The sequence below is a fragment of the Lepidochelys olivacea genome (assembly GCF_965140295.1).
Source record: "Lepidochelys olivacea isolate rLepOli2 genome assembly, chromosome: 7".
Taxonomy (NCBI): domain Eukaryota; kingdom Metazoa; phylum Chordata; order Testudines; family Cheloniidae; genus Lepidochelys; species Lepidochelys olivacea.
The window spans coordinates 51,942,587-51,959,343 of NC_140417.1; the positions used below are offsets into that span (position 1 = coordinate 51,942,587).

Below are 16,757 nucleotides of genomic sequence, written 5' to 3' on the forward strand. Positions count from 1 at the left end.
GGGGATCTCTCAGAAACTTTCCCAGCAGCCAGCACAGACGCTCTGTCTCTCTCTCACACACACACTGTTTCTGTGTCACACTCACCTAACACATACTTGTATTATTGTTAGTACTTCTTGGTACTTCCTGCAATGCTCACATATTCTCTGTAATTTTATTCTTTCAAAGTGTATTATTTTAGTATTTTGACTGGTCTATGCATGTCATAATTTTTATTTCTCTTGCTGAAGTAATTATTCCTCTTTAACTTTTTAAAAATATATATCTAGGTTTTTTGTTTCTACTGATGGCACACATCCCTTACTGCATACAAAATTTATTCTGCACATGGATGGAAAAAATTAGATAGAACATTCACCCTGCCAGTTAAAAACCCTTTTTTCATTTCCATCCTGAATTTGTTCATGACTAGTTTATATCCATTTGTTCTTGTACCAACAGTCCTTTAGCTTAACTAGCTCTTCACCCTTCCTGGTGTTTACCCCCTTTGTATTTAGAGAGAGCAATGAGATTCCCCTCTCAGCCACCATTTTGCTAAGCTAAACAAGCTAAGCTCTTCCAGTCTCTTCTCATAAGACAGGCCCCTCCATTTTCCTGATTATCCTACTATTTCTTCTCTGCATCTGTTCCAATTTTATCTTTTTTGAACATGGGTGACCAGTATTCCAGATGAGGTCTTACTAATACCTTGTACAATAGCATTAATACTTCTCCATCTTCCTAGGATGTGTCTGGTGAGGCATTTCCAGTGATCACATTTGCAGCCATGGCTCATAGTCATCCTATGGTTAACCAACCAGGTCTCTCTCCTCTTCTGTCATTTCCAAGTGATGAGGCCCCAGCTTGTAGTAGAAATTCTTACTGTCAGACTAAGTACTTTGCGCACTTTGTGTTACAGAATTTCATGCCATGTTTATTACTCCAGTGTTCAGTCATCCAGATCTTCCTGTATAATATTCCGATCTTCCTCAGTATTCATGATGCCTCCCAACTTTCTATCATCAGCAAATTTCATTAGCACATTCTTACTAACTGAAGAAAAAGACAAACCTGACACTAAGGTTCTGGGAAGTGGGCAGGTACAAGCCCACCCATGGCTAAAGGCCCCTCTCCCAGCCTAAAGGGAGGATCTACTGAACCTGGGACACAAATGAGTACAGGGGACAACAAAAGAAAAAACAGGAATAGGTGTGAGGGTCAAAGATAGGGAACCTGAAGGGAACACTGACCAGAGAACCCCAGACCGCATCCACTGCGCCACGAAGGTGTCAAGGGAGCCAGCAGATGTGGCCCAGAGGAACTCTGCCTTGATACGTGAACAAGGAGAGGAATTGGACGCAGGCCCCACAATTGCAGAGAACCCTTCAGCCAAGAATGTTTTTTTTGTTTGTTTATTTATTTTTTTTTAAATCACAGAAAACTAGGATCCCTGATCACTACTAATCATTTTAGGGAAGTAGGAGTGAAGCCCACTGGGGCAGAAATTGGTGGAGGGGGGGGAAGGAAGAGAAGAATAGCAAGAGACAACTGCACCTCTTACAGTAACAGGCCATCTGCACTCCATGGCCATGCTCCCACCCCAGCTTCCCAGCAACCCAGACAATGCACTCCAGCTACAGATCAGCTCAGACAGACCCCATCAGCAGAGGCAGTTTATTGTTGAAACACAAATGAAAGACACCCCCATGTGACACTACAAAATACAAAAGACACAGAAAACTCTGAAACCCACCCTGCCCGAAGAGTTTATCTTGGCACATGACCTATTCCTCTGCCTCCCCCTGCCAAACACACACTGCACATCTACTGCTCTGCTCGCAGACTGGAAGGATGGATATACTGACATTTTTGCTAAGAGATACAAGTTGCAGTGTTTGCTAAAGGAACTGAAACCACCAGAGCAGTGTCCCACGAACAGCAGGGACACCCACTTCCTCAGCCGGTCAGCTCCCAGAGAAGTTTTCTTTCCACAAAGCGACCTTTAGTCAGAGAGATTCTGTAGCTGCAAAATGTAGTTCTACATGCACAGCTGGGAACGAGAGAGAGGTTAAGTGGCACAGGAGTATTTGACAGCTGCATGAATCGGTCTGTACCAAATCACTGAATCCAACATGCTCATTTGCATTTTATCAATTTCCCCTGGAGCTATGCACTGAAGGCAGAGATACTGCATTGCAGGGGGCAGAAACAAGCTGAAGTCCTGTCACCAATAGAAGTAATGAAGAAATCAAAGCCCAACAGTCAACTCTGGCACAGCCGCACAATCTTCTCCAGGTCAGCTCCCCACCAGCCTTCAGCAGTTAGGTGAGAGTTTCGCCCTTTGTTACCTGCCGGAGGAAAGCACAGCCTGCAGTCACCAAGGGCTAGCCAGTCTGCCCACTCAGGGAAAGTTAATGAGAGCTCCCGTACACTGGGAACTAGGTAAAAGTCGTCCCTCGCAGCAAGGCTGGGAGGGGCAGGAGTCCTCCCGAGGCCAGTGTCACCAATTCACCAAGATCTCCGTTCTCTCTCTAGCTCTGTTGGCCAAAACCAATGTCCCAATGTAAGTACTGCTGGGATGCCCACCAGAGCGTACAGAGAGCAGGAGCTCCAGTGCTGCTGTTCGGGAGAAGGGCCTGCAACACCACCCCACAGTAACAACTAGCGCAGCTGGGCTCTGTGTGGGAGTCACGCACGTCCCCCCACTGTGTAAAGAGCAGATTAGCTGGTGGGTGGTGCTGGACACAGCGTTACTGCCTGGCTGGGAAGTGGGGGGGTACAGCAGAGCAATACCCACTGGAGATGGGGTAAAAGCCACAGGGGCGCTTGAACAGCAAGGCCCCGGCTGTCCCTGAGGTGCTAAGCGTGGGCTGAGCCCTGCCTCGAGCTACCCGCAGGCCAGCCCTCCATCCCGTGCCAGGGCTGTCCCCTGGTGTCGCCTCCCCTGCGCTACCCCTCACCCTGGCCTCGATGTATTCGATCCGTCGCTCCAGCGCTGTCAGCTTCTCGTTGAGGGTGGCGAGTCGGGAGCGGCAGGACATGTCTGCGGGAGAAGGGGCGGCTCATCAGGCCCCGCGGTACCCAGCCAGGACAGGTGCGCCCCACCTCCGCCCACCGGGGAGCCCCGACTGCAGAACCCTCCCGCCCGAACAGAGCGCGGCGGCCGGCGGGGCCAGGGTGGGATGGAGCCGGGCCGGGGAAAATGGAGTCTGGAGCCGGGCCGGTGGGTCGAAGTGGGGTGGGTGGCTGGGAAGCGAAGATGGAGCCGGCCCGGACTTGGCTAGGAGGGAGGGAGCTGGAGTCGAGGGTCCAGCCGGGCCGGGGGAACCCGAGGAGCCGGGCCGGGCGCCTACACACCGAAGGAGTTGAGGAAGTCCGCGATCTTCTTGATGGAACTAGTGATCACTTCGATGTACTCGCGATTAGCCCAGTCCTGGTGGATCTCGCGCTGCACCGGATCCTCCTGCAGCGACATGGCCGCCACCGACACCCCGCGCCCAGTCCCCGGTCGCACTGCGCATGTGCGAGGCACGGATCACAAAGAGGCTTGTAGGCGCGGAAAGTGGTTTCCCGAACAGGACGGAGCCCCGCCCCCTGCAGCCCTAACCCCGCCCAAGTTGCCGACCCCAAGTGCTAGGCAACACCAGCCGGTCGTGCGGCGCTCCCGCTTTCCCGTTGCTAGGAGACCCCACTGGCTTCCAGCCCATCCCAGGATCCTGCCCCGCGCGCGGCTCCGTGTATCTAATACCCATCCCTGCGCCCTTCCACCTGTCAGCCTCGATCCTTCTCAGTCCGGGTGCGCAGGCGCGAGAACGGCAGTTAGTACGGGTAGCGTAAATAGCACCCGGGCTTTTATAGCGCCGCTTCCCGGCAGTCCTTTCGCCAACTGCGCTGATTGGCTCAGGTGGTGGCGGCGCGCATGCGCTGTTCTTCTGTGAGCGCGCACGTCCTGCCCCGCCTGTTGCCGTTCGCTGCTGCTGGGACTCGGGGGCCCGTAGAGCAGGAAGCGGCGCGAGCGAGGCGAGACTGAGCCGAGCCGGGCCGGGCCTGCAGGTACCGGGCGTGGTGTGGGTCTGCCTTTCCAACGCGGGCTCCGGGGCTGGCGCCTTTCGGCAGCATCCTGGCGCGCCTCTCCCCCCTTCTGCGGTGCGAGAGTGCACGGCCCTGGGTACAAGACCCCGGGGGTGCCCCACCCTGGTGGGAAACCGTGGGCGAGGAGGTGCTTCCTCATCTCTGAAGGGTGTGAGAGAGACCCGTGGGCGGGGTATGGGGAGTTACAGGGGGCAGAAATCGTGGTCTTGTCTTCCTACGAGCCCAGTGGGTGATACCTCATGGGTCGGATGGTGGATAGGGGTCTTTCTATGCTCTCCGCCTACTGGCTCTGGCATGTGCCAGTGTCACGGGTGAGCGCTGGAGCTGTGGAATCGTGAATAGGAGGGGGAGGTGTCCATGCGACAATTCCCTACTAAAATGCGTGTCCCCTTAAGGGAAAGTTTAAGGGCTCACTAGTCTGACTCTTCTCTGTTCCAGGCTAAACGGCTGTCGTTTCAGTTTTTGCTTTAGGTCCATCTTAATAGTAATCGTATGTTACATTTCTCTGGATACCTGTTTTTGTTAAAGAAAGAGTGACGTCTCTGAAGGGTCTTGATAGTGAAAATATTTTTCAAACATGGATCTTGTGTACGTACAGAAGTTGTACTAGTTTAACTTCATGTGGGGATCAGCCTTTAGTAAAATTCTGAGTGTGTCCTTTACTTAAAGAGAACAGGAACGAAAGCCATAATAGGATACTTTATGAGCACAGGGACATTTAGGTAGTGGTGGTTCTGTTTCCTTGAGTAAATGTTTTTCATGTGGTGGGGTGTATATTTGCTGTAATTACGTAGTGAATTAACTCTGAAAATTGCTATTTCAGTGGGCGTAGGAAGTTGGTTTTGTGTGTTAGTACTGTGTTTGCTACACAGATAATTTTATTTCATAATCTGTATATAACTGGCATATTTTAGGTTTTTGTAGCAGGTCCTAGTTAAGCTCACGAAGACATTTAAGTGTGTATGGCTATCGCAGAGTTCAGTTTTAAATACAATTGAATTTTAAAGGTGCGGGGAAGCACTGTCAGCTGCAAATGGCATAACAGGCTTACATTAAATACAGTTGAAAATTGATTGCTGTTCAATGTGTCTTTGATTAATCATTTCTTCCAGTGCGAGATGAAAGTAAGTGAGAAACTTAAGACTTTAGTACAGTGGCTAGAGCAATGAGTTTTGTCAGGGAAGATATTTGAAAGTACTATTGGTAAGTCAGAGTAAATTTTGATTATAAAGGATCCGATTTACCAACATTTGACACATCTAGAATGTCTTAATATTTTTTCACTCTATCCCCAGCTCTTGTTTTTATTCTAGGACTTCTCTTTCCTGACACCACGACAATAAGTAGATAGATCTGTGGGGAGCGGTGAGGGTCTCTTCAGATCCATTAAGCCTCACCTTCTCATACTGCAAGTCATGAAGGCTTCAGGAAAAACTAGATTACTCACAAAAATCTAGCTATGCGAGAAAAGGCTTATTTTTAATATAGAGCAGATAGAATGTTTTATCTGGTATTTAGATAATCTGAAAGACATAGGTTTTTAAAAGATACATCTGTGTCATTTTACTTTTTGACTCTCAAAACCCCTCAAACTTGAAGATAATACTTAAGATGCGTAACAACTCTATACCCAAGTTTTCCATGTCTCAAATTGCCAGGCTGTGCTTTGGAAGTACTGTGTTTACTTGTTGAGACTAATGTCAAGTCTGTATCTCCCTGGAAGGATCCTGCTTGGAAATTTTTGCCTTTCTTCTGCAGATGAACTGATCTGTTGTAGCAAACTCCACTCCTTTTCTGACAATCACCAGAGCACTAGTATGTTAGATTGAAACTGTTAATTCTGGAGCATAATGACAGTTCTAACTTGGGTTAAGATATAAAAAAATTAGAACAGTCAATATTTCATTTCAGGAAGTTTCCATGGGAATACTTAATAGGGTGTTCAACTAAACAAAATAAATCTTGCATTATTGCCCATAGCTCATCAAACCCAAGCTCGTGCAGATTGCCATAGGGAGTGAGTGCTAAAGGCAGGGACCCTGCTCTGAAGAAACAGATAATTAAAAACACCCCAACTGATTTTAACAATCACCAGGTGTGGGACTAGCAACCACACTTCACATAACCTGGTTTCTGATCATTCCAGGGCTTAAAGGGTGCTTTGTCATCAACTGAAACTAAAAATGACAAAAATGAACTCTTCCCCCTCCCTTCTCAATTGCTCTGGCCTCTGTGTCTGTCTCTCAACCTTTATATCTTCAGCTTTCTGCTTATCTGTTTCCTTAACCCATTTACATGCCTCCAAGTCCTGCCAAGCCCTGACTTTCTCATTTTGACTACTCCAATGTCTTCCTCTCTACCTGGCTGCAAGGAGAGTTGAAACAATTGCAGCAAGCCAGGCATTCCTTGAGAAATAGGTTTTACTGCTTTCTGCATGAAGTCCATCTCTCACTTTTGGATATAAAAACATCTTTGCACTGAGGCAAAATTCAGGATCTGTCAAACCTGTGTACTAACTTTATCACTATACAAGTCGGAAATCTGCACCCTCTGACAGGCAGACTTGGAGCAGCTAGAGACATTGCATATGCGCTGTCAATGCCAAATCCTGAGCCTAAAGTGGTTTGAGAGACAAGAGGGTGATGTAATAATGAGGTGCAGATGGACGCCCTGATCGTCAGAGCCCTGGGCGCCTGGGACCCCTGCAATGAGCGTGTGCTGTGGACCTGTGGGATCGGTCGATGCTACACATGGCTCATGCGGCACCTTATGCTCTCGGACACCATCCGATGGTCCAGGGACATCTACATCAAACACGCCACCGACAATACCAGGAGGCGTGAGCAGGAATGACATCGTGCATCAACTATGAGAAAGGGACCGAGAGACTTTTTCCATTGGACCATATGAACTGGAACCATAAACTCACTGAACATTAAATCTCACCAAATGAGGGTAAATCCATCCTCATCATCGTATCCACTCATTATACTCCATACCTGAACATAGCCATTTTATGAACAACATACCCTCATATCTCAATGTCTGTACTTTGACCCATTAACCTTTTACCCCCAATTAGGGATATTGCAAATTATGTATTTCTTACGCTGTCCGATCCTAAACCGAACTTCACACCCCTTGATAATCTGTACGTTAATCCCTGATAAACAGAAACTTCTATGCTTAAACTCTGTACTATTTTCTTTTTATTTTAACATCATCTTAATACAATTTTTAAATCTTTTATGGGACCGACTCACCAACAGAAGTTGGTCCCATAAATGACATTACTTCATCCACCATGTGTCTTGAATATCCTGGGACCAACACAGCCACAACACTTCATATGTAAGGTGGTTTGATTTTCTACAAAATTTTATAATCTTGCAAAGATCTGGCGTTCCTTCACTCACTCATTATATTCAAAAGTGATGTTGCATGCTCTTTGGCCATGTTGCCAGGATGGAACACTCCAGCTCTCAAAGTCTCTGCCTTTGACTTTGCCGACCACAGGAAGTCCCTCTTTAAACCTTTCAAGCTTTCCTTTACCTTCTATATTAAATTTAAGCATCTTGTTTTCTGCAAAGCTTTATAACAACCTGGATGCTCTTATCTTCCCCATCCATTTGGCCTGAGACATGCTTCTCCATCCCTTTAGGGCTTGTCTAAAATGGTGTGTGTGTTTTTTTTTTTTTTAACCTATAGTTAATTATCAGATTATTTGAGGTAGTTAACATATTTGTAAAGGTTAGTCCGGACCCCCTCTAAACCTTTGTCCCAAGATTCAAACATCTGTAGCTAGCTCTAGTCTAGCAGTATGCCTACACTGTCCTCAGGATGCACAATTGCAACACATGTATGCATCTCCAAGCTAGCCAACTTTCTGAAAACAGCAGTGTAGCTATGCAGGCACAAGCTTTTAAGAATGTGTGCCCCCCTCTATTTTCTCTCTTCTCCCCCCCCCCCCATCCTCCCTACACACACTCTCTTTAGGTTAAGTTATTTAGGTTTATAAGTAAATTGCTTCTAGACTAAAATGCCACTTTCTTTTATAAGATAAGTCTTTAATGTCCACTTATGCTAGTCTGTGAGCCACTTCATCTGCAGCTCCTTATTCCTAAACACCTCCCCTTTCTTAAGTCAGCCTGCCATGCCTTTTCTCTCCCCTTCCAAGTCCCTCCTTAAAATACACTTTTGAAAAAGGTCTTTTGACCTTCAACTCATTAAAGTAGTACTAACAAAGTAGGTGACTAAAAATCTTTACCAAAAGGATGAAAAAATAAATCTCAGAACCAGTGGCACATTTGGAACTTTTTGTTCTGAGTCATGCTGTTTTCCATTCCATCGTGCTGTTCCCAACCCCTCTTTCTACATTTGTACACTTTTTTTTTTTTTTTTTAGTAAGGCCTGATTTACACACTATTTTTATACCAATGTAATTATTTCAGTTAGAGGGTATTGTTAATAGTTATACTGGTAACCCTTGAGTGGATGCAGTTGTATTAATATAAAGGGGGAAGGGATAGCTCAGTGGTTTGAGCATTGGCCTGCTAAACCTAGGGTTGTGAGTTCAATCTTTGAGCAGGTGGGGTTGGATGGGTCAGGGGTTCTGAGGGGGGCGGTTAGGGGGTGGGAAGTGGGAGGGGGCGGATGGGGGCAGGGGCCAGGCTGTATGGGGAGGCATAGCCTTCCCTACCCGGCCCTACATACCCTTTTACAACCCTGATGTGGCCCTCAGGCCAAAAAGTTTGCCCAACGTGGTCTAGATAAAGGTTGTGAAGTTTGCATTAGAAAGGAATAGCTGTCTTGGCTGGCTGTAGCTGATGAACCGTCCCACATACCATCACTACTATCTGAGGATGCAATAAGACACAGAGCTACAATCAATTTTAGTAAAAGCTAGGCATGCTCCTTCAATAATGGTGCTGACACCACTTCTTCCTGTTCTCTGGTGATCAACAAGTATCACATCAGTCTTATTTGGGTTGAATTGTAGCCTGTTTACTTAAATCTAAACATCTTTCCCAATCAGAAGCAGAGTAATGACATCAAGAATCTGGGTGCAGTGAAATGCCGTCCAAAATGTGCATCTTGTAGCAGTTGCATGTATACATTGAAAAGAGTGGTTGCAAGATGAGACCTTGTAGGGCTCCACATGTTGGAGTGGTTGTGAGATGATCAGTTACCATAACAAGGAGCACTTCATAGATATGAAGACAGATAAATAAGATAACCAGTTGAAATAACGTACCAAGAGTCACGGTGGATTCTCCATCACTGACTATTTTTAAATCAAGATTGGATTTTTTTTTTTTTTAGTGATGTCCTAGGATTTTTTTTTTTTTTTTGGTGTGGGGGAGTCGTATGGGTTATGTATACAGAAGGTCAGACTAAATGATCACACTGGTCCCTTCTGGCCTTGGAATCTATGAGTCAGTTGCCTAACACTGCCTTCTGGGAACTCTCTGTGGGGAAGGAGCAAACTTATTGAAGGACCATTCAAGATACGCCATCTGAGCCATTTATATACCTCAAAAGCTGCCAATTTCCAAGTATCACTATAAGTGAGATACTTATACCATTGCTAGATGATCAGCCACCTTTTGCCTTGGGTATAGTCTGTATTCCATACTCAGGTTTGAAATCAGACTGAAAAGGATAAAAGAAATCACTAGAACATGTTTTTTTCATTTGGCTTTTTTCCACATACAGAACAGAAGTATTTAGTGAACACTTCACGGATGTCCTCTTCAAGAACTCTTAGCTATCATCTGTTATGAGATTCCTCAAAGGACTGGTTAATGACTTTTCATAGATTAGAAAAGCACTCTTGCTGTGGGATCTCACTGTGGTGCTGACTAAGTTAATTGGTTCATTTTTGAACCTCTGGTTGAAGGCTCTTTATTCTACCTGTTGCTAAAGAGAACTTTTTGAGAGGGGTGAGTGACTTACAGCCTTTCACAACTTATCCTTCTTTCACCATATGTATCACAGGGGTAAAGTTAGAGAGACAAGGTGGGTGAGGTAATATTTTATTGGTCCAACTTTTGTTGGTGAGAGAGACAAGCTTTCAGGCTACACACAGCTCTTCTTCAGCTCTGTATAGCTTGAAGGCTTGTGTCTCTCTCCAACAAAAGTTGGTCCAATAAAAGATATTCCTCCACCCACCTTGACTCTCTAATACAGGGGTGGCCAACCTGTGGCTCTTCAGAAGTTAATGTGCGGCTCCTTGTATAGGCACAGACTCCAGAGCTGGAGCTACAGGTGCCAACTTTCCAGTGTGCTGGGGGGTGCTCGCTGCTCAACCCCTGGCTCTGCCACAGGCCCTGTTCCCACTCCACCCTTTCCTGCCCCCTCCCCTGAGCCTGCTGTGCCCTCGCTCCTCCCCCTCCACCCCAGAGCCTTCTGCATGCCACGAAACAGCTGATTGGGTGGTGCGGGGGGGGGCGGAGGCGCTGATCGGCGGGGCTGCAGGCTGGCGGGAGGCACTGGGAGCAAGGGGAGGGAGGGGGAGCTGATGTGGGGGGGGTTAGTGACCTATTAATGTGGCTCTTTGGCAATGTACATTGGTAAATTCTGGCTCCTTCTCTGGCCACCCCTGCTTTAATATCTTGAAGCCAAAGTGTTTATAACACCACTGCATACAACAACGGAAGATATAGGGATGAAGTTGTCTTGCATAGTCATCCAAAATATTTACCTAAAGTAGTGTCAGGGTTTTGTCTAAGCCAGACAGTTCTTGTTCTTGTTCAAGTCCTAGTTCTTGTAGTGTCCTCTGCACTATGGGTTGCTCCAGCCAGTGTAGCTTGGGCAGTGGAACCTTAACAAGCAGTGCCCACTGGGGCACTCATGTTCTCCCCTCAGTGTTGGAGCACACGCTGAGGGCAGGATATAATAGAGGGCTTTGTGCTCTGGCTGCCTCAGTCATCCATCCCTGTCCGTCTCTCTCTTCTCCTCCTCCCCCCTTCCCCCCCCCCCCCAGCATAGGTCCCAGGAAGTGGGGGCGGTGGGCAGGGAGTATGAATATGCAGAGTCCACCTTGAAGAACTCTGGTTACGGGTAAGTAACTATCATTTTTTTCCCAAAACCTCTCTTTTATGAGGAAGAGACAAAGCTCCATACCCTAGATTTTAAGTGTGCTTTGAGTTTTTATTGATTAGTGTAAATTACTTCTTGAGAGCCTTAGTCTTAATCCCAAAAGATTACATAAAATGTAAGGGGAATACCATTTCCACGGAAAGTTTATTAAAATGAACTAGGTTATTGGTTTGGTTTTTGGAGATTGTCGGTGCCTGAGTGTTTTTTTGAATTCACGGTTAAGGTGGCATTGATAGCAAGCAACTAATGTTTCCATCATAGAAACCTAGAGAACTGCTATCTGGAGTTCTGTATGCACGTTTATGCAGCACCGTTTTCTCAATTTGGCATCTCAGTCTGATGCTTGCTTTAGGCAAACGGTTCTCTAGTCCTTGTTTAGAATTAGAAATCCTTAGCCCATTTCCCAGGGGATTGTACTGCTAGCTGTACTCCTACAAGAAGAATATTCAGAGGCTGCCTGGAAGGAAGACTAATTACTATGGTAACTAGGTTGAAAGTGTTACCTTTGCATATTCATAATATCCATGCACCTTCCCCTCTTTCACAGACTTCTACCCTTATGGGACTCTGCAGTTTATCAGAAGAATTGGTTTGGGTGAGGGACTTCATGATGTCTTGTAATCTTGCCTCTGAACTTCTAGCGCTATGAGCGGACACTTATGTGGTCCAAACAGGCACTGCTTTTCCAGAAGCTCAATATTGCTGCAGTGGGAAATGTCATTCTACAAATGTAAATACACAAAGGCAATTGTCTCCAAGAACCACGGTGACTATTAAATTGCCTCTTCTCTTATGGATCTATCTGCTCTCTTCTCTGCCAGCAAGGGAATATAAGTACCAGAAAGTAGGAGGAGGTCAAAGGAGTTGAGGTGATACATGTAAAAGGTTTATCCTCAAGAGCTTGTAGGAGGGCCAGTCCTTGTCTGTAATGCAGGCGTACTAGAAGACTCAGGGATGAGAGTAACAAGGTGGGTGAGGTGACCTGAAGAAGAGCTATGTGTAGTTTGAAAGCTTATCTCTCTCACCAACAGAAGTTGGTCCAATAAAAGATATTCTTAGTTCATCCACCTTATGTCTCTAATATCCTGGGACCGACACGGCTTCAACTGTACTGCATACAGGGATCAAAGTAGAAAGAAAGAAGGCGTACTTTTTTCTCCTTGTTTGAATACAAATCTAATAAAAGCACTTCACACACACACTAGTGAACGTGCACAACTTCCCTGAAACAAAATTAGGTTAATATTGATGTATGATCTTAGTTTCCATGGTATTACATAAAGTAGCCAGGAAGGACACACGTTATATAGAACTGGTCAACACCAATTTGTTGAATAGTATTATCATTAATCTGATACACAGTCCATGTGTGACACTATGCAAGGCGAGGAAAGGCACAAAACTGGGGGTTCACAGTTTTAAACGGCTTCTGCTAGCGTTTGCAGTGCTTGCCAAGTCACCCAACAGAAGCTTAATCGGCACAATGAAGGATTCTAGGGCTGCCATGAAATCTAGTCCGTTGACACTTGTCTACAACATGCATCATTGACTGATGGAGGCCACGGTGACAGAGTGGGTCTTTGTGTAGAACCCATGTTTAGAGGTTGGCTGTGCATATTCCTTGGCCTGTTTGGAGCCTGTTCAGCAGAGTCCAAAGGTGTGGTGGCAGGTCAAATCCAGGAAGTTGAATGGCTGGATCAGCAACAAGGAAACCATTCCAAATGTCTCTAGCCAACCACTCACCATGCCATGGGGTTGCTGCTGACAGATTCAGATCTGGCAGTCAAAACTACAATGGACACCTCAAAGTAAGTTGTGATCTGGACATCTGAAAATGCCCATGTACAGTGGGAGACCTGGATAGGCAAGTAGCTTTTCCACCAATCTGTCACTAGACTCTCTGCGATGAATGTGTGGAGGGGCTGTGTTGTTCAGGACTGGTAGCCATGGGAGAGGAGTGGGGTGCAGGGTGTCTGTGTTGATATACATGCTCAAGTTCAATTTGACCTCGACCAATTTAGTGTTAGGCAAATGATACCACACGGGCACAATATTCCACTGAGGAATAGCACAGCACCAGAGCCAGTGTGCGACTGTACCCCATGTCAAACCAGCTAATTAGTTGATTAGATTACTGCTGGCCTGATTTTTTTTTTTTTTTTTTTATAAGATGGTCATGGAAAGTCAAAGAGCTGTCCAGTGCGACAAGGTAGACTGGTTTTGACTCATTATTCAGTTGTCTTCCATTGAGGAAGATGTTTAACTCACATTTAGTGCTTGCATTGTGGAGATGGAAAACACTCAAAACTGTCTTAGTCACAATTGATTGGCGCCTCCAACCGCTATAGCAGTCTGCCATCTTGACCAAGATGTTCTCCAATTCAGTGAAAGAGCATGACAGGGATGTCATCTGCATAGATAAATTTTCATGACAGTCAGTAGCAGGGCATTTGTGCACAGATTGAACAGGGTGGATGCAAACACAGAGCCTTGGGGTAAGCAGTTGGATTGCCTTCCCCATGCATTGTTCTGTCTCCTATATGTACCTGAAAATATCTGTCACAAAGTAGTTGAGCAAGGTCCACCACCCATGCAGGGAGAGCTCTTGACAGTTTTACCGGAAAACCAGCATGCCATACTTTATCATAGGCTGCTGTCAGGTCCAAGGAAACAGCTCCTGTCTTCAAGTTCCATTGAAACCTGTTTTCTTAAAGTGGGAGAGATGGTATAAACTAGACTTTTGTAATGTCTTGGACTTACTGTGCAGCATTCTGATTTTTAAAAAATAGTGCTGTACAAGATCGATAAAGCACACATTTAAACAGATTAACAACTGGCTAACTGATTCCTCTCAGTCGGTGGGGAATTATAGTTGAAAAGGGAGTTAGTGGCGATCTACAGGGATCAGTTCTTGTTGGGCTGCACTAGTCATTCTTTTTTTTATCAATTATAAGTAAATATAAAATCACTGCTGAAAAAAGTTATGGATGACACAGTGACTGCTCTGTAATGACTGCCCAAAGAGTGCAGGCTATTATTGCAAGAATGGAGCATTGGCTCCAAAACTTTATTGATTCACATATCACCTTCTTAAAAACTTGTTGTGAAGTGAGTAGATGGAACATCAAGCTTATATACCACCAGAGGTACACGTACAGCCTTTTGGGAACCCTTGGGATGGAGTACTGTATCCTGGAAAGAAGTGACCCTGAAAACAGTCCTAATGGACAAACATCTCCATGTGAGCTCTCAATGCGATGCTGTGGCAAAAAGGGCTAATATGATCCTTAGATGCATAAACAAAAGTAGTGAGTGGGAGTAGGGAGGTGATTTTACCTCTCTCTGAGGCATTGGTGCGATTGATACTGGAATACTGCATTCTGTCCTTGTGTCAACATTTGTAAAAGGGATGTTTGAAAAACTGGAGAGGGTTCAGAGAAGAACCAAAAAAACTATTTGAGGATGGAAAAAGTGATTTACAGTGAGTCTTAAATCTGTTTAGCATATCAGAAAGAGGATCAAGGTGATTTGATTACTGTATAAGTACTTTAACAGACAGAAAATACCGAGAACTAATGGGTTCTTTAACAAAATAGGAAGGGCATGAAAAGAACCAATGGCTGGAAATTAAAGGTAGAAAATTCAAATTAGAAATAAGATGAACATTTTACCAGTGAGTGGGATTTAGCCAATGGAACAGACTACCAAAGGAAGTGGTGGGTTTTCCATGTTGTGAAGTCTTCAAATCAAGACTGGAAGCCTTTCTGGAAGAGATGCTTTAGTCAATCACAAGTTACTGAGCTCAGTACAAGGGTAACTGGTTGCAATTCAGTGGCCCAGTCTGACAATGTACAATACTAATGATCTAAAGGTCTTTTCTTGCTGAAAAATCTATGAATGCTAACACTTAACCAGAGAAGGAATTGAAGTCAGTGCAGACTGTGGAGCATAGGTGTGAAATGTGTTCTGAAAAGCACTACTAAGGAGATGATCCCTTATATTCCGCATTATTTGAAGCTTCCAAATGCTGGTCAGGTATAACCACAAATAGGGTGCATGGTAGTAATGCAGTCTGAAGGAGCTGCCTTGTGAGGTCCATATCCAGAAGGAGAGGTCTCCATCTAGTAACCAGGTGAAGAGGAAAAAGCTTTTTGACTGCTGCTGCTTGATCTAAAAGCAGCGGGGATCCAACAGGGACCCTAGGTTGTGCACTTCACTGACAAAAGATGTAAAAACCCTCTGTATGGGGACAGATATCAACTCTTATCTCCTCTGAATGCTTTCCCCAGCTCACCAGTGCTATCTGTATTGAGCCTCAGCTAGCTAGCCCTCATCCAAGCTCTAGTCTCAAACACTGGCATAGCTGAGAATGCACCATCCACATCTGATTTAAAAAGAAAAAAGCATAAATGACATTGATGTCTGTAGCCCATATTACCTCATTATCTTGCCTGACAGCCTCCTATTTTCCTTGTCCTTATAATACAAGCTCAAGGAGATATTAAATTAAATATGTAACTAAACTTTGGAACTCACTGCCACAAGTGAAAAATTGGGAAGAGTCCAGCCGAGGGCAACAAAAATGATTAGGGGACTGGAACACATGACTTATGAGGAGAGGCTGAGGGAACTGGGATTGTTTAGTCTGTGGAAGAAAAGAATGAGGGGGGATTTGATAGCTGCTTTCAACTACCTGAAAGGGGGTTCCAAAGAGGATGGATCTAGACTGTTCTCAGTGGTAGCAGATGACAGAACAAAGAGTAATGGTCTCAAGTTGCAGTGCGGGAGGTTTAGGTTGGATATTAGGAAAAACTTTTTCACTAGGAGGGTGGTGAAACACTGGAATGCGTTACCTAGGGAGGTGGTGGAATCTCCTTCCTTAGAGGTTTTTAAGGTCAGGCTTGACAAAGGCCTGGCTGGGATGATTTAGTTGGGGATTGGTCCTGCTTTGAGCGGGGGGTTGGACTGGATGACCTCCTGAGGTCCCTTCCAACCCTGAGATTCTATGATTCTATTCCAAGTGGTTTTTAAAGCCAAAAATTTAGCATGATTCAAAGAAGGATTGGACATATATGTATATGATAACAAAAATGTCCAGAGTTGTTGCAAAGAGAAATTTTGGAAGAGATAAAACCCTCATTTATGAGCTTCAAAGCTTAAACAAACCTCTTCCTATATGGGTTGGTTGGGGGAAACTTTCGGGAGGTGGCACAGTATCTCATAAATACGTTCTGTGGAGTATGTTCACTATCTTCTGAAGCGTCAGGTACTGGTCACTGTCAGAGATGGGATACTGTACTAGATGGACCATGGGTCTGACCCAGTCTGGAGATTCCTGTTACATATGCACTGAATGGGAAGGGTTACAAAATAAAACTTCGGGTGTCCTCTACAAGAAAAAAGAGGAGCAAATGCTCAGCACAACATCCTGGGTTCGTTCTTGCCGCCCTGTAGTGGTGAGAGCAGGAATCTAGAGTGACATGAGTAAGATGCTAACAAATAGGCAAATTCATTAAAATCTGCTTCGATACTTGAGCATAGCAGGTGATATACCCATCTTTATAAAAAGCCCTATTGTTGGTCT

General features: G+C 45.3%; 2 protein-coding genes across 3 annotated transcripts in view; one reads left to right on the forward strand and one right to left on the reverse strand.

Annotated features, from left to right (window-relative positions):
- Positions 1–1,621: 1,621 nt before the first annotated feature.
- On the reverse strand, positions 1,622–3,507 carry LOC311523990 (putative protein BRICK1). Its single transcript, XM_084634649.1, has 3 exons — positions 3,338–3,507; positions 2,941–3,023; positions 1,622–2,328 (listed from the first exon to the last, which is right to left on the reverse strand). Exons 1-3 carry the CDS (start codon positions 3,453–3,455, stop codon positions 2,302–2,304), a joined length of 228 nt encoding a protein of 75 aa, XP_084490775.1. The 5' UTR covers positions 3,456–3,507; the 3' UTR covers positions 1,622–2,301.
- A 376-nt stretch (positions 3,508–3,883) lies between these two features.
- RHOA (ras homolog family member A) overlaps positions 3,884–16,757 on the forward strand; it is a 64,352-nt gene continuing 51,478 nt past the window's right edge. The window contains exon 1 of one of the 2 annotated variants that reach the window (XM_084634647.1): positions 3,884–4,033. The gene's annotated coding sequence lies outside the window, so the exon portion shown is untranslated. Of the gene's footprint in view, positions 4,034–11,057; positions 11,135–16,757 lie in introns of those variants that run through there. The other variant, XM_084634648.1, reaches the window with a different exon arrangement.